At 36.3% G+C, this 21,451-nt stretch overlaps 1 protein-coding gene across 4 annotated transcripts; it reads right to left on the reverse strand.

Moving 5' to 3' along the window:
- Positions 1 to 159: 159 nt before the first annotated feature.
- On the reverse strand, positions 160 to 19,783 carry wdsub1 (WD repeat, sterile alpha motif and U-box domain containing 1). Of its 4 annotated transcripts, XM_030125275.1 has the most exons (13): positions 19,723 to 19,783; positions 16,597 to 17,008; positions 15,280 to 15,467; positions 12,115 to 12,201; positions 7,349 to 7,442; positions 6,727 to 6,760; positions 6,571 to 6,611; positions 5,061 to 5,167; positions 4,901 to 4,918; positions 3,710 to 3,736; positions 3,240 to 3,419; positions 1,826 to 1,960; positions 160 to 694 (listed from the first exon to the last, which is right to left on the reverse strand). In XM_030125275.1, exons 2-13 carry the CDS (start codon positions 16,992 to 16,994, stop codon positions 543 to 545), a joined length of 1,461 nt encoding a protein of 486 aa, XP_029981135.1. In that variant the 5' UTR covers positions 16,995 to 17,008; positions 19,723 to 19,783; the 3' UTR covers positions 160 to 542. The 4 variants fall into 4 exon arrangements, with proteins under 4 accessions (XP_029981135.1, XP_029981141.1, XP_029981148.1 ...); XM_030125281.1 differs by lacking the exon at positions 4,901 to 4,918; XM_030125288.1 differs by lacking the exon at positions 3,710 to 3,736.
- Between the last annotated feature and the right edge of the window lie 1,668 nt (positions 19,784 to 21,451).

Below are 21,451 nucleotides of genomic sequence, written 5' to 3' on the forward strand. Positions count from 1 at the left end.
TGCAAAAATATTAAAACCAATGTTGCACTGACTGACACATTCAGTCCAATATTCTATCCGTGTTATTCTATATTTGTAACCTGATTTTTGTAAAGATTTTCACTGTTAACTTTTGAAGAAAGGAGCTGGTTTTACTGTGGGAGTGTGCAATGCATTAAAGCTTCAGTAGGTAGTATTTTGTTGACATCAATGGGCTGAAATAGATCATTCACCTTTTTTTTTTTTTTCACCTGCAGTTGCATCCGTTTGCAAACTTTTCTTTTCCTAATTCTGACCTATTTTAGCTTCACGAGGCAGACTAAAATGTTTTATTTGCTTTTCAGGGTATTTTGGCCAAAAAAAAAATAGAATTACGTTTGACTTAAAACTTCCTGCAATTAGTATTTTTTTTCCTCGACAGTAATGAAAATTTTTCCTAATATAATTTCACAGATGCTCACACAGAATCAAATACAAACGGAAATGCTTCAGCGTCCCTGTGAGCATCACACTTGGATTTAATGACCACATCAGTGAAATCATGTGGGAGAATCCTCTGGATGCTAGTGGCTGGTCTTCCAACGGCCGATAGCCATCTTCAGGGTGTGATTTGGAGTTAGCAGAGTCGTCAGTAAAGGCAGGTTGGTCATTGGACTGGAGCGGTTTTTGGTGTTGATCCAGCTCTCAATTGCCTCTTTTTCATATGAGTATCCGTCTGTTGGAAAGTATCCACAGTTCATAAATAATAATAATAATAATAAGTGATGTCAGGCACAACAAACCCCGCCCCTCGCGCGTATTTCACCCATTACACTGGCCAACAACAAATTTATTGTTTAAGTTTTTTGAGCTGATTTAGGATAATTTTGGTGTGCTGAATCCAAAAATCACATTAATTTTGCTCAATCAGGTCAACTTTCTGAACTATGCTACATATTGGCTTTTTAACATTTTTGCTTACATTTATGGGCATTTTCACATCATATGATACTAAATTCTTTCATATTTCTTGCAATAAACGAGTTCTGAAGATTTTACTTTTGCCAATTTATGATTAATGGTTTTTTTAATATTACAGGTGAATGAAATGGCTTCGACTAGAAGATCTTGCAAAAATAAGCCTGACGTATTCTGCTACATCTGCGGTGAATACACCATTGTACCTAACAATTACCTAACTAGAAAATGATTTTTTTTCTCTTAAAACCTATTTTGGGTGAGAACTATATAAAAAATCAACTGATAAAGTCACAAAAATGTAATCAATTTTGTGAGAAGATCAAATTTTTCAAAATCAAATTAGCAAAAAAAACCTGACCTGATTGAGAAAAACTGATGTCATTTTTGGATTTAGCGGTGCAAAATGGTCCTAATTCAGTTGAAAAAACCTAGACAACTTGCAAAAAACATTTTTTGTAACCCAGTGTAATAATAACAAGTGGTGTCAGGCACAACAAACCCCGCCCCTCGCGCGTATTTCACCCATTATAAGTAAACAGGAAAATTGTTTTTAAAAATCATACAAAATTTGAACTTTGATCTACCTTTCCCAAATAAAATGACATCTATTCTGGGTCACTGGTAATCTATAAACCCAATCTGGTATGAACTGAACCAACAGTTTTGCTGCTAAAGTGTTAACAACCAGAGGAACAAACAAACCGAACCAAAAACAATACCCCTTGCCTCCCTTTCGGGAAGAGGGGCGGGGTAGTAAACAAATTCTACCGCAAATACACAAAGAAAATGACCATGCACATAAGGAAAGACTGCTGTAGCCTGTAAACCATCAGTTGCAATTATTGACTGTGAAACATGCAGGCGAACAGGTCTGATGTTCAATTACCAGCAGCGATGACCGGTTCCCTCATCAGTTCTCGGGTAATTGGACAAAGAAACTCATCAGGAATCCCTGAACACACCGACTCATTCTTCAGCTCCTCCACTTTTCGCAGGACTTTGCTGCGCAGACCCATTGACTCTAGACAAAGAAAACATCATTTGAACACGTGCACCAAGAGAAATTACACAAGTCAATATTTTGTGTCGTCCTTAAATGAAAACGGAACAAGCTGGACTGATCCAAACACTAGTGTCTAAGACATTATTGACATGAGGGGCTTCGAGTGTTTGTTATTACTGTGTTTAGCACTTTTCACTCTTGGATGGCAAATGTGAGCGTGGGTGAGAGTGAACACGGTGGGAACAGAGGATGTCTGCTGACTGTCAAAGTTAAATACTAGCAGTCAGTAACACTTGAGTGCATTGGGGTTCCAATGATGTTTCAGTAGGTCTTTTTTTAAGGCGTACAGCCAGAGAAATAATATTTAACGTTCCATTACACAGTCCCCTGATATTAATTTTATATTATTAAATTTTAGAATGGTGCCGTTTTTAGAAAGAAACTACCCTCAGTGGATTTATTTCCCTCAATGACAAAATATACTTTATATTGCAGTCGATAAAGAAATTACTGCTTAACAGCGCTCCCTTAGTTCGGCTAAAGAGGTGGGACGCTACATGCTGTCACTAAAAACACTAAAAAACAATGTGTGCACTCGCTGCCACAGCTCTGTAGCTGTGTAAACCGAGGAGTGATTGACAGGAACTGTGGGATGGAAATGACGGCATGGCAGCACAGCAAACATTTGCTGACAAACGCCAGTACATGACGAATAGTGGTGTAGCTGGTAGACTGACTTGAACAACATAACAGTCCTTTTTTAGCCTCGCAGTTGTACATCTTGCAGAGAAAAAAAAAAATCAAGAAATACACCCAAAACGATATAAAACCAAATTTCCTAAAACCCCCTTTTATAAACAGACTGAGGCATAACCAATAAGGTCTAATGATATTAAGTGTAAATCCACTTTGTACCTTATGGGAAATGCTGTTTTGAGGATTGGGTTATGTAACTTATGAACTGTTCCAGATTAAAGTCAAAATTGCTGAAGCTCCAAAGCTTAGTGCTTTTGCAGAGCGGTCTAATATTATGTAATCTCACTCAGTAAAACCCACATCAACGTTCATTCATTCCTTCACCTTTACTTTAATTTAACGTGCCACCTTTTATACACGGAAAAGGGTGCAGAAATAATACTCCAAACAAGCCTATTTTCATTCACAGCAGGTGTGTAATACCCTAAGAAAAGATTTACAGTCTTACGAACTCCGTTATTCAAGCGAAGCATGAGGAACTGCAGGGACTGATAAAGTGACATTCCACTTGAGAGCAGCGTGTGATATTTGTGGTCCTCACCTATGTGCAGCTCTGACGCCAGTGTTTCCTTGGTGAGACAGAGCAGCTCTGTCCCATCTATGTTGTTGGCCCTGAATGTGTCCACCAATCCCTCCAGCCTTTCCTCCACCAGCCACAGTGACACATCCTCCTCCGACCAATCACTGACCAGCAGCTTGGATCGGCCGGCCGAGGTCTTCCCTAAAAAAGATGAGCCAAAAAAAAAGATAGTTGGCCCTTGTTAAAAATGACCACATTTTCTCCATGCTGAGCTGTCTTGGGATCCTGCTGACTAATTATTGATTAGGAAGATAGTCTGGCTTGTTTCATAAAATAAAGAAAGGTCTAGAGGTTTCAATTGATATTTTTATTGACACAGTATGAAACTAAAAGATGAAATGTGTCTTGTTTTGTTTGCATTTACTGGTGCAACATCCACCATAACCTATAAAGGTTGATGCTGTTGCTGGTGTAAAATAAAGGCTTTGTACCTTCTGCTGACGCGTGTGCAGACTCCTCTGAAACACAGAATGAGGCAGAAGTGCTTGTAAAAATGCAAGGAAATATTTTCTTTGATCAAACTCAGTCATGTCCTCTATCACAAAGCACAAAAGCAGGATAAAAAAGTATTAGTATAACTAATAAACTGCATCTATTTCCCCCGTACGGCTGTTTACCTGGTTAAATGTACAGTATCTCTTCCAAATGTTTGGTCTTTTCAAACCCAGAAAACTCATGTTCCTTCTCAACCCAGTTGTCACAAAATATGCTGCCACAAACCCCAGAGACTATAATCTCAAATTAATTTGTAATTCATAGATTCACCAGTTTTTAGTCTTTCTTCAATAAACTGGAGACCAGTCCCTTGCCAACAGAGACTACAGTTCACATCCCAGCTCCTATAAATTTTTACATTTAGGTAATAACAATGTTTTGGTAAGTGTCAGGGAAAGAGGGTTTGGGGGAACACAGACAAAGTTTTTTAATCACATCTTTGCAGATTTTTGTCTGTATTAAACCAAGCTCCAATATCTTTCCCTTAACTTCAACAAATGTTCTCAGTGCCTACCCTAACTACAAAAAATGTTAAATAAGTGTGATAATTCTAACCGGGGTTAAAAACAAACTGTGTTGTCCATGAGTAACTGATATTGACTTGATAAGAAAATAAAATAACACTGATCTACATGCATTTGGAAATGTTGTTAATGAAACATATTTATGCTTCAGAAACATGAATATTTTTTTCACAAACATACAAAAGCCTATGGAACTGCTTTGGTGACATGTGAGGAAAAAAATATTAATGCGTGGCCACGAGTTACTAATGCCCCATACTAAAACCCCATGCCTTATCGCAAGTGTTTGAAGTATATCATGGTAGTTCATACCATGGTGAAAATAAAATGAAATCAAATTGAGGTGTTCCATGTTAGTAATTAGCATCAAAATGGGGTGCTATGCTATACAGCAATCTTGCAGGTGAATTGTCTTGTGGTCACGCATTAGTAACTCATGGCCACGCATTACTTTTTTTTTTTTTTTCCTCATGTCACCAAAGGGGCTCCATAAAAGCCACATTTTATCCTGGCATTTGGTTCCCCCTCCAAACCGTTAAACCAGTATGTTATTCAATGACTCACAAGTGTAAAAATAATATTTTAAGGAAAAAGAAAACCAACCGTTTAATAATTTCCCCCCTTTTGATTTTGACACGAGGTGCATGAAAAGAAGCAGAAACAAACCCAAAAAAATGGTCAGAAAAACACTCAGTTCACCTTCAGTAAAATGGTGCGACTTGATTCAAGTAATACGTGTGTGTGGTTTGTGTGTTTTTCCTACCATGTCCGCTGCATCCATCCTCTACCTTCCAGATGTTTACGGTCTTATCCATAGATCCGGTAGCAATTATCGGTGACGTTGGGGAGAAGGAGCAAGCTGTTACATACCTGCAATAGGGGACAGTAGCCACTCAACAGTGATGACAAAACATCAATCTTTTTATTCAAATCTGAGGTTAATGTTGACTCACAGAGGGTTAAAAAGGTGGGCAGCTTCATACCAAGACTAAATATATAGCCGCGGTAGAAGAATTCTGCTTCAGTGGGCCAATTCAGTAATGAGTTACCACGTCAAAAGGCTGTACTAAGATCAAAATAAGGATAAACCACAATTTTCAGTAGATTCCGGAAAGTCAAAGGCAACATTAATGAGGACAATCTCTCCAAACCCTAAGCTGATTGCTCAGAAATGTTGATCCACAAAAGCTAGTTGGCTTTAAATGTCTCTAAAACCCCTTTAAAAAAAAAGAACTAAATAGACATGCACTCACCCCAACCTAAGATCCTCTCACACAGCTGAATAATCAGCTTGTCAAGTCAAATACATTTCCTGGAGGCTTTTGTGAGTGTTATTTACTTTTTTTTCCCCGACATTTCACCACTTTCCCACAACTTTCCTCAGATTCCTCCACCTCACTTTTTCTAAAACGAGTTAGAAATTGCCCGACTGAAAGGGCGAGAGATTGCCGTCTTTCAGTCACAGGTGGCTTGATGGATGCATAAATAGCTTCTAAGTGTGATCATTGAGCTGTGGTTTATCTCAATGTGAATGTGAGAGATATAGTGACAGCAGTCCTGCCTGTTCTCCAAATGCAAAATGCATGTTTTGTGATCACACTGCATCCCGATCTAATGAAGGAACAGCCTGTGGTGTCTTTGCCTCCCCTACAACTGATATTTTGTTGTATACGAGTTATGAATGCTGAAGTAAAGTCTAGAAAGAGGCTTTTGCACTCGGTTTTGAACGGATGGAAGCAGAAATCTGAAATATACTGCGTTTCTATAAAAAGTTTTTTTGGTATCAAGAACTGATCCAGAAATGCTATGTATCAATGCACCACATCCTGCCCAGATATCTGTGGTACTAGGAAAATAAAGTAGGTCCACAAATGCAAAGTATATGAATATTACAAGTGTTGCTAAGTGTTCGTGGCAAGTCTCTACGTGTTGATTTTGCACAAAGAGGAAATTAACTTGTGCATGATTAAATTCTGTAAAATATACATATGTTCTTTAATATTTAGGATTTCTATGACAAGATGGAGTTTGATAAAATGTGCAAACTTGGTATAAACACAGCTAGCATAATTTATGGATACAGTTATGTAAATGTATTTGATTATATCACAAAATAACTGCACAGCCCTAAGGATACACAACACAGAGTCTGACGGAGATGAAAGAGAAACTAAAACTTTTACTTTGGGACTTTGAGTTAATATTTAATGTGAAGAAAAAAATGTTGAAAAAGTGGGAGGAAATGTTACCATATTAAAAATGGGAGTATTTACCTCTCGTGCTGGCTCAATGTGTAAAGTAAAACAGCATTTTTCTGTAAAAGGACACAGAGAAATCCGATTATTATTTTACAAAGTGTTTGTGGTATTAGAGTTGGGTTTATTGTATAAACCTGTAGATACATAATCAGTATAAAGACGAGAACTCACTGCATCATAGACTGTAACAGTTTTGTCCACAGAGCTGGAAAAAAAAAAAAGAGATAAAAAATTAAACTATGTAGGCACTGAGCAGCCCTCAACTTGGTGCAGTATGTTTGGACACATAGAATTAAACGATCAGTGTCTCCCCCCAGTGGTTAAACGGAAGTACTTCACTTCTAATACTTAAATGTTTAGAATGGCCTACTTATGGAGCCAGGGAAACACCCAGGACTTTACATGAATGTCTTCATCCTGAGTAGATCGAGACATGGGTCTATCACATCTTGATCTATTATGACCAGAGACAATGATCAGCTGTAGATAATTTTATGTGAATTTTCTTTAAATGTCTCTGTTCAGGATCATATAGTTCTGCAGTTTAAGTTCACCATTTCTTTTACATAACTGATGACCTGTTTTCACAAGAGTTTGTTTTTCTTTTCTTACAGAGAGATAATAGTTGAAAACAGTATCAGATTTTTTAAATGTTATTATATTTCAGTCCCAAACAGACACTGTTCTCTACTACCAGGCAATTATCACATAAAAAAAACAAAAAGCCAGGAGTATAATCTGTAGAAAATATGCATCTGTCATAATGTTGATTTAAAGGCTATAATGATCTCACCCGGACACAAGCAACTGTCCATCGGAGGAGTACGAACAAGACAGGACTGGAGCCGACTGGCCGGTTAATGTGTGCAGCAGCTGCATCTTATAGGCTGCAGCAGAAGGAAACAGCTTTAGACAGTGAGGTACAGTTAAGTCACAAGTAAATAAGCCAAACTGTGATACCATATTCACCAGTTGTTCCTCTGCTGTACTTCAAATTAACCCTTTCATGCATGAATTACGAGAACCTTAATCAACATTTATTTCCTGAGTATTTTTATTCCTCTTTAAGCATGAAAAAAACAATGTGACTGAAAATTTTCTTTTGAACCTATTTTTTATGGAGTTCCAAAAATGTCCGCTTGACACCATGCATTTCATTTTTGAAGCAAAAAAAACATGGATTTACTGATATATCATGTGAAAACTATGAAATAAAAACATTTTTAATGCTGCTAATCTGCTGTTTTCTCACATTTTAACACACAAATACTAGTCATTACTCACTTCATGGAAATAATATGCAAAAAAAACACAACTTTTTTGTTAAAAAAAAAAACGGTTAATTGCAGTTTAGTAACAATAACAAGCAATTGTTTTTTGTTTTTTTTTTTTTGTTTTTTTTAAGTTTAGTTTATTTCGAATGTGCAACAAGACAAAGCAATCTTACTTAGTCTTTAGAAATAAAACAGGCAGTAAGAGGTCATGGGAGAAAACAAAAAAACATAAACAAAACTTATACATATATATGACTTCATTTGCACATTCAAAAAGGAGTGGGAGGAAGTATAACGTATTTAATCCCACCCCTTCAACACTCAAGAATGTTACTGCAGATCAGGTTTATTTAGAACAGCAAAGTTACACTAATGGGATGGATTACAGTGGATGGGATGATGCATAAGTGTCCACTGTGTTGGCTGATATGGAACTAAGACGACAAGACCCATAAATATACAAGAGAAGAGCTGTAGAATAGCTGTCCACTGTAGTGACCAGTATGAATGAAAGGGTTAATGACCGTCACTGTGTGGAGCCCTACTTCAGTCATTCAGACTACAACAACTACACATACAGCAGATGGATGAATGGGTTTGGCTGATTAATCTGCACCAACAGGAGGTTTTACAAACTACTGGTATCAGCTAAATTAGCTCCAATATTGAACCTTAGAGTCGCTCACTTTGAGGATGTATAATAACTCCAAATGTAGAACACAGCAGAAACAGATAGGTTTGTGCAGTTTAGTCTGATACTCGGTTCCTTGTGTTCATTCATTCATTCGTTTCTTTTTCAAACTACTTAGTCCTACTTAGAGGGTCATGGGATGCCAGGGCCTATCCCAGTGTTTTTCAACCTTGGGGTCGGGACCCCACATAAGGTCGTCTGGAATTCAAATGGGGTCGCCTGAAATTTCTAATATTCGATAAAAATGAAAAACTTAGTAATAAAAAATATATGTTGAGTTGAGAGAGACAATCAAAATCCATAAAAGACATGACAAACTGTGAAGCTGTAACTGAAGCACTGTGGTTCTGTTTATCTTTCAAATGTTCATCGTGGTCGGTTTCAGATGCTGCAGCTCTTTCATAATTCCTAGTTTGAGTTCTTGTTTGTTCAGTATTAATTGTCAGCCTTGTAAATACAAGCTGGACTGACTGTACATATGCTGAGCAAGGAAAATAAAATTCTCACTTTGTGCAGTAATCTACGCCTGGCTTTTCTGCCTCTGCCCATAATAATATACATTATATAGACTAAATTTCATCTAAAATTAATGTTTATTTGCAACATAGTATAGCAAACTATTACATGATTTAAAAAAAATTAATTTCAGCAAAAAAAGTATTTGTTTTGAATGTCTGGGGTCGCCAGAAATTTGTGACGTTAAAATGGGGTCACAAGCCAAAAAAGGTTGGGAACCACTGGCCTATCCCGACTACCTCATCTGACATATACAGATGAGTAACCACTTTCTTCCACATTCACATCTGTGGCTGATTTAGATTCACCAGTCAACCCAATAAGTGCATGTCTTTGGACAGAGGGAGGAAGCCGGAGTACCTGGAGGGAACCTACGCAGACCTCACCCTGGAGCTAAACCCAAGACCTCCTTGCTGTGAGGTGACAATGCTTCCAGGTATATTTTACACAGTGAAACCTCGCAGTACGAGTGCACCGTAGTACGAGAAATTCTCGTAAAGTGAATTTCTCGTAGTACGGTGCACTCGTACTGTGAGGTTTCACTTTGTAAAATATACCTGGAAGCATTGTCACCCCACAGAAACCGTAGTACGAGAAATTCACTTTACGAGAAATTTTGCCTCGAAATACAAGTGGAAATCCGCAGTTTGAGCAGGTGCAGCCTCCACAAACTCACTTCACCTTCAGGAGCACCAGCATTCAGATGGAGGAGGAGATTATGAGAGATTAAAATGCCAGAAATTCTTCTACCTGAGAGATTCTCCTTCCAGAGAAAAACCCTCCTCCTCCTACTCTTTCCTTCCTTCTGTCCTTCACTGATCGTCTCATAATAAAGGTAAATAAGTTAATAAAAGCAGTTTATTTGTTTTTATACTTGTTATTTTCTTTCTAACTCCACCTTTTCTGTTTAAAAACAGGGGCCGAAATGGATCAATTATATTTGAACTCATTTCAATAGGGAAAACTGATTCATAAAACAAGTAATTCGCAAAACAAGCACAGCCAAGGAATGAATTAAGTTCATAATATGAGGTTCCAGTACATCATTATTTTTTACACTGTTTTTGTTAAATTTTCACACTAATGTATAAACAGTCAAATACAACAAGATGACCAGTTGTCTGGCATTCATAGTGCAGTATGATGTAATACACAGTTCCAGTGTTAATCACATTCTCCATACAAAAAATATCTGAAATAATTTCCAGCCACTAATTTGACTTTAGAGTGTTGACATTAAGCCAATTCTTTGTAACAGCTTTTTTACTTACTGCAAGAAAAAAGTTAATCAAATAAAGATCTTCTACCACAACATCCTCTGATACACTACATCACCAATCATGTATTTGGAATTTAACATCCCAGAATTATTTTAATAGTCGCATTAACTTTTTGCGAGTATGGTCTTGTTTTCACTTTGGCAAGATGGATGAATTTATTCATTAAGGTATTCAACTTACTGTAGATAATCAGTTCAACAGTTACCTACATCATCATTAGGTCAGAAATACTTCATTTCTAGCAGTATCTAAATGTTTTCATGTTACTTGCATAATTGGTTTGCACCTTTAAACATTAGTTTCTATCAGTCGACCTCTAATAACAACATATAATATGTGTAACTGTTAACTGTTATTACTGTGCTGATGTAGCAGCACAAAAACCATTGGAACAGTGTATGTGAGAAAAACAGACTGATATCCATAAGGATGACAGACAGGAGATGTTTAAAGGCAGATATAATGATAATAATATGGAGCAGGAAAAAGCTGAAAGTGAATTAATCAGCCGATATCATCTCTAGAACCTGACCAATATGGGATTTTTGGGGCCGATGCCGATATGGGGGGCTAAAAAAATCCGATAAGCGATATATCGGCCGATAAGTGAAATAAGAACATTGATATGCACAGGATATAATAGTCTTATCTTAGATAATGGTGGACATGTGGATTAACAGTTGCATCTTTGTTTATCTCACAAAGATAATTCACACAACTTTAAAATGCTGTATAATAGTCCTTTATTAGACTAGTATGTGACCCGTGGGGAACCACAGGTTGTAGATGTGGTAATTTTTATGCTGGGGAGAACAGACTTTTGGGAAAAGATATGAGTCCATATTTAATAAGTAGTGACATAAAAATTGTTTGGTAAATCATTTTTTAAAATGTAAGAAACAATTAATATACAGTATTAACACCCAGGCGCACCTGCAGAATGAAATTGTGAGGTACATAGGAAGCACACAGACGGGGGTGGGAGGTGAATAGTTCGTAAGTAAGGGTGGGGGATAGCAGTCCGTGATTGTCAAAGTGAACTGAACACGCTGTGCTATTCCTCTAACTCTCCAGGCAGCACAGACACACAGCAGAGTGACAGAACCTCTGCGCAGTAAAACAGTTAATACATCAGTTACATATTGACCAAAGTTAATTAATCTGTGATACGCTAATCACCTCTGTTCATCCCTCCAAAAAGTTTGACTTTGAAAATGCATGATGGCTGTCAGAACTTAATCTATAACTTAATCAGAAATTAGGTAACTTGTAATTAATAAGAAAACTAGAAAAGCACTCAGAGAGCGCAGACCTCCGCCACGGCAGAGCACCAGCCAAAATTTAATAATTTGTCCTTTGTGCCAGTATCAACTTTTCCTGAAAATTTCATCCAAATCCGTCAACAACTTTTTGAGTTATCTTGCTAACAGACAGACAAACAAACAAACAAACAAACCCTGATGAAAACATAATCTCCGCTGTTCCTTGGTGAAGGTAATAAACAAATCTGATTAGACTCAGTAGAATTAATCATTAAATATGGACCAGAAGATGACACCAAGCATAAAAAAATGTAAGTGGGGTGGTTATTTATTTTCTGAGTCATAATTTTCAAGTCACTGTCTCCAGTTTAGAAGCCTAGTATTATCATGTAAACTTTGTATAGAACGTACATGTAGTTTTGACGCTGATTGATCAGCCAAACCAATTACTTAATGTGTCTCTAGTTCTAACAATGACAAAACCAGAGACGGAGAGATGCCGCAGTGCATTAAAATAGAAACAGATGTCCCTCTACCTCCATAGCTGAACTTGATAACAGCCCAGATCTTCAACAGACTGTCTTGACCACAGGATGCCAGACGGAACTGCACCACCGGACCCCCTGAAAGACAGATAAAACCTTATTACTGGATGAGTCCAAGTTAAATGGCAGACTGCAAAGCTTCAAAACCAGCAATTCATTTGAACATAAGGACCCCTCTCTCTTAACTGGATGAAAACTGAAGGTTGACTGAATTACTTTCTGCTGTAACTCGTATCAGTACAGTCAATTAAAACACAATTTGGAGTCATACAGTAAGACAACAGACAGTCTGTTATTGATCCCAAAGGCAAACACCAGACTACTAACACACACAATGGTCTATACAGTATAATGCAGTGAAACGACTGCTACTATTTTAACAAAAATAAAATGCACATGCAGATAAGGAAACACCATAATTGCAAGTTGCTAGGTGTAAGGGGATTTGTAGTTTTTATTTTGAACTTTATTGAGAGACACTAGTGTAAGATGTAATTCATAAATACACATATTCACCTACAGTAGGGGTCAAAACTATTAGAATACCTAATGGATCTGAAAATACTGACCCTTCATAATGTTCATGAAACATGTAGATGGTTGCTGTGAACACAACAAATAACAGATGTATTGAGTCCTCCTGTTTTTATACACTTTAAATTTAAAATTTATATAGTGAGCAGGCCTTGTACATTTTTGGAGAATCACACAGCTGTGTCCTAAGACTGTCATCACCAACAATTTAATCACAATCAATCTGACAATGAATACACAAGGAATTTGGCTTCTTCTGTAAAGTAATGTGATTGTGTGACATTGACAGTGAAATAGGCTTGTTTTTTGTAAGGAAAATGGTCTAAATCTGCTTGTGATAACTCTATTCTATGGTTTATAGTGCATTATGATGACTTTTGTAGATATTTAATTCATTTTATGGGTATTTTAACGGCCAATTAAAAAAAACAACAAAAAACAGATGAAACCTGTTAAATATGCAAGATGTTCTAATAATTTTGAACACCACTATACATGAGTGCAAATCCTACCCACAAATCTCTACAAATGACTTCTTTGTATTTTTTACTTTCAACATTTTTCCTATTCAAACTGGGGTTCTGCGGAAATTAACTGGGTTAAGGAGGAATATTTAATAAGTGATATACGGGGGTTGGACAAAATAATGGAAACACCTTCTATGATGCCACAATATTAGGTGTTTCCATTATTTTGTCCAACCCCTGTATGTTGGCTGGTAGTTCCTCAACAGGACCACAGGAAAATTAGAAGCAGTATCTTTAACAGCAGTACCTCTTTATCCAAATTACTCACTGTAATTTGACTTTAGCACCAATCTCTATCATTGTCATTTATGACGTTTTTAAATGTTTAATAGGCTTTTAAGTGCATTTTCAAATGCAAACCCCAGGACCTTAGATGTGCGCAGCTAATAGGGATCTTAACAAATGACTGAATCCCATAAAATATCACTGGTCGGACTTTCCACTCGCTGACATGATCGTGACACTGTAATATGACAGCTGGCATGAGAGAATGGTGCATATTTTTGTTGATATGACAGCACAGAGTCCATCATTATGACTCAAATTAGGCTCGTCACACACTGATGACCGAATGTTTATTGACAGATATTGTACATAAAAGGAAGCTGCAGTGCTAAAGCTTATCAGAGGCCTTTTACGTACTGCTGACCTTTATGTTTCTTGTTCCTTTTTCTACACAACAAGCTTATGTGGTCCACCCAAAAACAGCATAAATCATCTACAATTGATTTAGTACTTTGTGGTCTGAGTGCTGAGTTGGAGCAGAGGAGAAACAATAACATCCATTTAAAAATCTTTACAAAGGCTGCTTGAGTTGATTTTAGTTGTTGAGGGTTTTTTTTTTCTCCACCCTGCTAAAACTACCTGCCTGAGAAACATCACGTTTGTTTTTTACATGGAAACATTCTTCACTCAAGACAAAAAAAGACTTAATGACTATTTATATTTTATACAACAGTTTATTTCTATTGCACTTATATTGTTTTATTGACTCTTTACCACTAAAATGAAAAGCAATAAATGAATAATTGATTTGTAATAGATACACGGTTCCTACAGGTTTCTACGAGTTAAATTTAAGACTTTTTAAAACCTTTTTAAGACTACTTAGAACAGAATTTAATGCCTATTTCACAGCCATACTGGCAAAAATTTGTGACTCCTAGAATTTAGGAAAAAATTTTTATTTACTCCAATGCCTTGATTCCTACCACTGCAAGTCATTTCTCATCGGGGGCTGCAAGGTTAGCGATAATTGGTTTCTAAGTTCAATATAAATTGTTGGGTTGGAACGGGTGGAACTGAGTCGACTAACGTTACTCTCTTTGCAGCTTGGACATTTAACAGACACATTTAAACACACTACAGCGAACAAGTTTATGGCAACAGAACTTAAGACCTACCATATCAAATTTAATACTTTTTAAAAACTTTTTTAAGAAATTAAATGCAGATTTGTAAATTCAAGACTTTTTAAGACCCCGCGGGAACCCTGAAGATAATTTTCTGTCAAAGTCACACTGAAAGTCTGACAAAAAAAAGTGATGTGTAAAAGCAGAAAAATTAAAAACAATAAAAAAGCAGAATTAAGAGACTGGTCTAAATTTTCAGACTTCAACTCCTCTGAAAACCTGAGAAACTGAAATGTGATCACGAGTGAGATGGATGGTCACAGGCCACGAAACAAAGCTGAGCTGCTCGTATTTCTTCAGGAGTATATATAAAACAGCCGACAATAAAGTCAAAAATATCCACTAATTTTCCACTGATACTGCAAAATAATTTAGTCTTGTTTTATTTCGAATTTTATTTTAACTAGACTTCTTTGCACTATTCAAGGATCTGAAAACACTGTAAGTTTCTTATTTGGAGCAGTTGTCATTTGTGCGTAAAAGCACAATATTTTATTTTGAATGAGCATTTTTTAGAATAAACACAAATGTTTATTTTACTCAAACACATATCTATAATAAAAAGTAAAACTACTGACCTGTTATTTTTCCCAAAGCTGCAAATTCATTAGTTATCTGCTCTCTTTTATTTAGAAACAACTTTTCATAATACTATAGAGTAATAACACAGCAATGATTCTCACCACTGAGGATATCTGGAGCAAAGGTGCAGCAGCTCACACCCAGGTCATGGGCATTCTTTTCTGCATGGAGCTGGTTCAGGTTTAAGTCCCACAGGCGCAGGTCTCCATAAGTAGAGCCGGTAACAAACACCTGGCTGCAGGGGCTGAAGGAGCAGGCTACCATTGTTGTGTCATTCACTGCTCCGGTCCTTCACAAACACCACAAAAAACAAATGGATTATCAGCTCACATTGTTCTCAGTTCATCTTTTGTGTGATTGTTAAAGCACAATGAAAAAAAAAAAACACAGACATAGATGTAGCCGGGTCAGAGCAAATTTTGCATCATGTAACAACATACAGGAAAGTTATGTGTACTGCACTGGTCTACCATTTTTTTCAGAAATGATCTGCTTCAGAGATTAAATGTGCTAAATGTTATGTATTTTAATAAGATTAATTAGAAAACAAATGACAAAAGTGCCGGTTTGCTGATGTTTTCAAGGTATATGATAAAGTGTTATTACACACATATATTGAATTATGTACATTTATACAACAGATTTATAAATCTTCCACTGGATAGAACCTGTAAAGTGAATGTATTGTAATGTGCAGACAGCGTTTTGAAGTAGATCTGGTAGCTCTGAGATGAATATTACTTTTGAGTAAAACCCATTCTTTTGTTAATTCTTGAATTTCACATTTTGACCCAAGACTGTATCTTGGAAACTTCAGCCAACCAGCATTTATGACTTCATTTTTCTTTATCAGTGACTCACACATAGTAAAATTTCACTACTTTTATTCTGGAAGCATTTTACTAGTAGACCAGTGTTGTTTATTGTGATTTAAGATCATTTTTGTAGCCACCACGCAGGATAAAAGGTATTTGAGGGTTTGTAATATGCTACTTATCCACTAGATGTCAGTAAATATCCAAACTGAACCTTTCATGTATTTTCTCAGTTATTACCTCCACCAGGAGGTATTGTGATCACTTTGCTTTATGTTTGCGTGTTTGTTTGTTTGCATGTTTGTTTGTTTGTTAGCAAGATAACTCAAAAAGTTATGGACGGATTTTCATGAAATTTTCAGGAAATGTTGATACTGGCACAAGGAATAACGGATTAAATTTTGGTGGTGATTGGGGGGGGGGGGGGGGTCTGTCTTGGCGGAGGTCTGCGCTCTCCGAGTGCTTTTGTTGTTCTATTTATTATTTATTCAAGAAGAAGAAGAATGTTCAGTGCATTTCCTAAAATCTTAGAGTTACAAACAGGCCAATACTCCTCAAATTCTCACAAACCTGTACCTACTGTTAAACAATTACACTCTGTACCTGCGCAGCTGTTTGGATGGGAAGTCCCACAGAGCCAAAGAACCATCAGATGCACCAGAAACCATGTGGGCAGAGTCTGGAGACAGTGCACAGATCCTGACAGGGCTGCGACCAGGATGCTCCAGGACAGCCTCTATCTCACCTGAGACCATGGACCAGACCACTATAGTCGCATCTGTTGAACATGAGGCGAGGAACTGTCCACAGGTGCTGAAGCAGCAGCAGTGGACGCTGTATCCATGTCCTGTAAGCGGCGAGAAGGGCAGCTCTGAGAAGTCCCTGGTGTTGTATATCCGGAGAGTTTTGTCCCCAGAACATGTTGCTAGTAAAGTTGCTGAAAAAGCACACCAGTTGACATCATCTCGATGGTCATTTAAAGTGCAAACCAGGGAAACCATTTGGAGAGCCAGTCCTAAAGATGAGATACAAAAAAAGAGATTAAAAAATTAATATACTGCAATAAATCCTGCTTGATGCATTCAGTTATTCACATAGTGTTGTATTTCTACACTCTAACATGTATTTCATAACATGTTTTGCACTCCTGCATTACATCATGTCCTTTGGGTCAAATCCAAATCCCAACCATATTTCATAAGCAAATGTCAACTTGATCTTTCAGCTCATTAAACCTGACTAGTGAAGCACAAAGAAGATATGCAAATCTTTCCATTGATGTCTCATGAGATGTCCTAAATACTCAATTAATTGTGTTTCACATTTGACACACTATGCAGGATGAACTGATAAGTGTTCCTGATTAATATCGGTAATATCTTTGTTGTGTCAGCTGACTGATCTGGACCATCAGCTGTTGTGCCGAATTCTCCTCCTGCCGAAAACTGCATTGCGCAGCAGCTGCCGAAAACACCTTCCCCTTCCTAAGTCAGCCATGAAGGTCAGTGTATCTTTTGGTAATTTGATTTTCTTTTCAGAAACAAAAGAAAAACTAGTGGTAATTGATTTTCGTTTTAAAACAGAAGAATTAAAATTGAATTTAAAGGTGTTTTTCTTTTTCAGAGTCAAAACAGATCAACCAAATTTTAAAAACTGTTTGTCATTTTCTCTTTCTAATAACAAAAAATAAAGTTTCAACCTGACAGAAATGGAAAAATGGACCAAAAACGCCGTTTTTTTTTGTTTTGTTTTTTTTCCTGAGACCAGATGTTGTCATTTTAAAAATCCCATGCCGTGATCATCGCATTCTAGATGGCAATGTCCACAACACTGAAACTTCTACAGCTACAGCTGCAAGATGAAGAACAGGAAGATCAAGCAGTTGTGGCCGCTGTTTTGGTCCCACCGCAGCAGAAGGTCGATGTCCACGCACCATTTGGTGATGATCGACCGCTGTTTTTGGACATTACGCCACATTAAGCTTTTTCTCTATAATGTGTGCCTATGGAGAGGAAAAGGCTTAACGTGGACAACGTCCATAAAATTGGGGTTGTGGTTGTGATTTTTGCAGAGGAGAAAGTGGGCGTGACTAGAGATGTCCACACTAACTTTGGTGATGATTGATCACTGTTCTGGCATTAAGCTACATTAAACTTTTTTTACGCTGAGCATTTTAGAATGCTCCTTTTCTTCTGCTGCTGTCGGACCAAAACAGCAGCCACAACTGCTTGATCTTCCTCTTCTTTGTCTTGCAGCTGTAGAAGTTTCAGTGTTGTGGGCATTGCCATCTTGAATGCTATGATCACGACATGATATTTTTAAGCGAGTACACAGCCAATGTTTATATACCGATCTAAATATTACGGAAAAGCAATCTCAAAGATTTGAGAGTGTTGTGAGTTGCACATAGGGGGGCCATACGGTCACCTTTAGACCAAAAAATTCAAGAAGTGGCTGTAGGTATGACGTAGGAAGGCCCCAAGGTACCCTTACAAAGAATGTGACAACTGTACAGTCTTCGTTCGTAAGAATCTTTGTGACCTAGGCATTAATGCTCTTTCCTTGAAAATGACAAAATCTGGTCTCAAAAAATGAAAAAAAAAAAAAGGTGTTTTTGGTCCGTTTTTCCATTTCTGTCAGGTATTAACTTTACTTTTTGTTATTCGGAAGAGACAATGAAAATCAATCTGTTTTTTAAATTTTAGTTCATCTGTTATGACACTGAAAAGAAAAACACCTTGAAATTCACTTTTAATTACTCTGTTTTAAAACAAAAATCAATTAACCACCAGTTTTTCTTCTGTTTCTGAAAAGAAAATCCAATTACCAAAAGATACATTGACCCATGAAGAGGACAATGTGCACCGAATGCACCCTGTCACACCAGATGTGAGCTGCTAAAGTCATTTCACTCCTTTGGCTTCGCAAGCTTATACTGATGGGGGGTGCAGTTTTCAGCAGTACCTGTTGTTATTGTTATATATTTTGTGTGTAGTGTATCTAAGATTTAACTTTTGAAAGTTTTATATACCTTACAGTTTGCACATTCTTTAATATTAAACAGATAAAAAACAAAAACAAAAAAACATAACTGCAATATCTTACAATATTATTAAAAGCTTAATTGCTAAACAACTATGTTGGTGTTAAGAGATTGAATATTTCAAAATTAATTTCATACCCTACTGTCAGAAAGGAGAAAAAATAATCAGCCAGGGTGAGCAGGGGGCAGCTCTCAGTAAGTTGTGACAGGGTCAATTTAATGCACATTGTCCTCTTCATGTCTGACTTTTAGGAAGGGGGGGCAGTTTTCAGCAGGGAGTAGAATTCGGCACAACACCATTTCTCCTCTTAAGTCTTTCAAAAGTCCAAGCTGAAGTTACTCTCAAACTCTTTAAGTACGTAGAGGACATTTAGTGTTACTTCGTATAGTTTATAAAATTCTCAACAAGACTTACAAAGCGATAAACAAAACATAGGTGTTGCTCTAATTTCACTTTCTAGATAAAACCGTAAAGCTGATTAAGCTAGTTTTACGCTGTGGCTAAGTCTGAAGCTAACGGGGCTACAGAGGTAACTTTATGCCTCTTGTTTCAGTGTCAGTCATCATTCAGCTGCGGAAAAAAGACGGTGCCAAAGCAACTCAACAAGCAAACATACGAAGGATATTACCTAAAATCTACATTCTCTGTTAGTGACAGGCTAACTTTAACTAACGCTGTTTCGTACCTTTATCTGTGATGTTGTTCGTTCAGCTCAGTGTTGTTTACTTCCTCATCGAGCAGCTGACGTAGACGTACAACGGCTGACGTCATCTTTGACCGACAGCCCTATTTTGTCATCCACATTAAGTTTAATTATTTACTTTCTTTTGACGTAAATACAGCCTCATCTAACGAACGAACGGTGATGACAAGCACAGATATGTTGTTAATCGCAGTTTATGTTTGGTTTTTTGTTCATTCTTAATTTGTTTACATTGTGTGATGACTTCTTTCTTTCTTTCTTTCTTTCTTTTTTTTAATTACATTTCTGTAAATTTAATATTGTGTAGCTGCTGTACAAGCGCTTCACATACTGAGACAACCTGACAGTGCATAGCTAGATAGGTTTATGGATTTTTTTTTTTTTTTTTTTTTTTTTTTTTAAGAAAAGAAATCTATGCATATATGAAAAACAAAAACACACATCAACAAAAAAAAAGTCTTAATTCCAATATTTCATGAGAGAGTGTATGTAATAACATAATAAATATATAAATGTCAGAACATTTATTGCTGTCCACGGTCTTGAATTGAATTAAGCAAAAAAAAAAAAAAAAAAAAATTTGCTTGAATTAAGGAAAAAATCTTGACTTAAGCCAAAAAAAAAAAAAAAACTTCAATTAAATAAAAAAAATCTTCAATTAAGCAAAAAAATCTCAAATTTAGCAAAAAATCTTCAATTAAGAAAGAAAAAAATCTTCAATTAAGTAAAAAAAAAAATCTTCAGTTAAGCCAAAAAAAAAAAAACTTAATTTAAGTTAAAAAAAAAAAAAAATCTTGAATTAAGCCAAAAAAAATCTTCAATTAAGTAAAAAAAATCTTGAATTAAGCCAAAAAACATCTAGAATTTTTTTTTTCTTTTAGTGCAAAAAATAACATTGAATTGTGAAAATATTTACATTTACAAACTATCCTGTAACACTAAAATGTGAATAACCTGAACAAATATGAACAACGTAAAATGTCTAAAGAAAATTAAGCACAATTTTAACAAATTTTCTGCCTGTTCCTCAGTGTTTAGTGTCTTTGTAGATCTGATCCATAATGCACATGTAGAAATGATAAGTTGAGGAATAATATTGTTGAAATTGCACTAAATTTTCTTACATTTTTAAATTTAAATTTCAGTTTTTTCAGGTTTTTTTTTTTTTGATAGTTTATAAAAGTACGTATTTTTATAATTTAATGGGTTTTTTACAGTAAAACAAAGACAAAAATTTGGAGTTGTCATTATTTATATGTTATTATTTTTCTGGTCCGGCCCACTTCAGATCAAATTTAGCTGAATATGGAACTGAACTAAAATGAGTTTGACACTCCTGATGTAAAGTCTTGAATTTCCCCATGTATGTATGTATGTATGTATGTATGTATGTATGTATGTATGTATGTATGTATCTATGTATGTATGTATCTATCTATCTATCTATCTATCTATCTATCTATCTATCTATCTATCTATCTATCTATCTATCTATCTATCTATCTATCTATCTATCTATCTATCTATCTATCTATCTATCTATCTATCTATCTATCTATCTATCTATCTATCCCAAAGATTCTCACTGAGGTTCAGGTCTGGACCCCATGGTGTCCAATCCATGTGTAAAATGCTGTCTCATGCTCCTGAACCGCTCTTAAAATCTGATCCTGGTGCATCCTGGTATCATCATCTTGGAATATGTGTGTGT

This window comes from Sphaeramia orbicularis, chromosome 3, assembly GCF_902148855.1.
Source record: "Sphaeramia orbicularis chromosome 3, fSphaOr1.1, whole genome shotgun sequence".
Classification (NCBI taxonomy): domain Eukaryota; kingdom Metazoa; phylum Chordata; class Actinopteri; order Kurtiformes; family Apogonidae; genus Sphaeramia; species Sphaeramia orbicularis.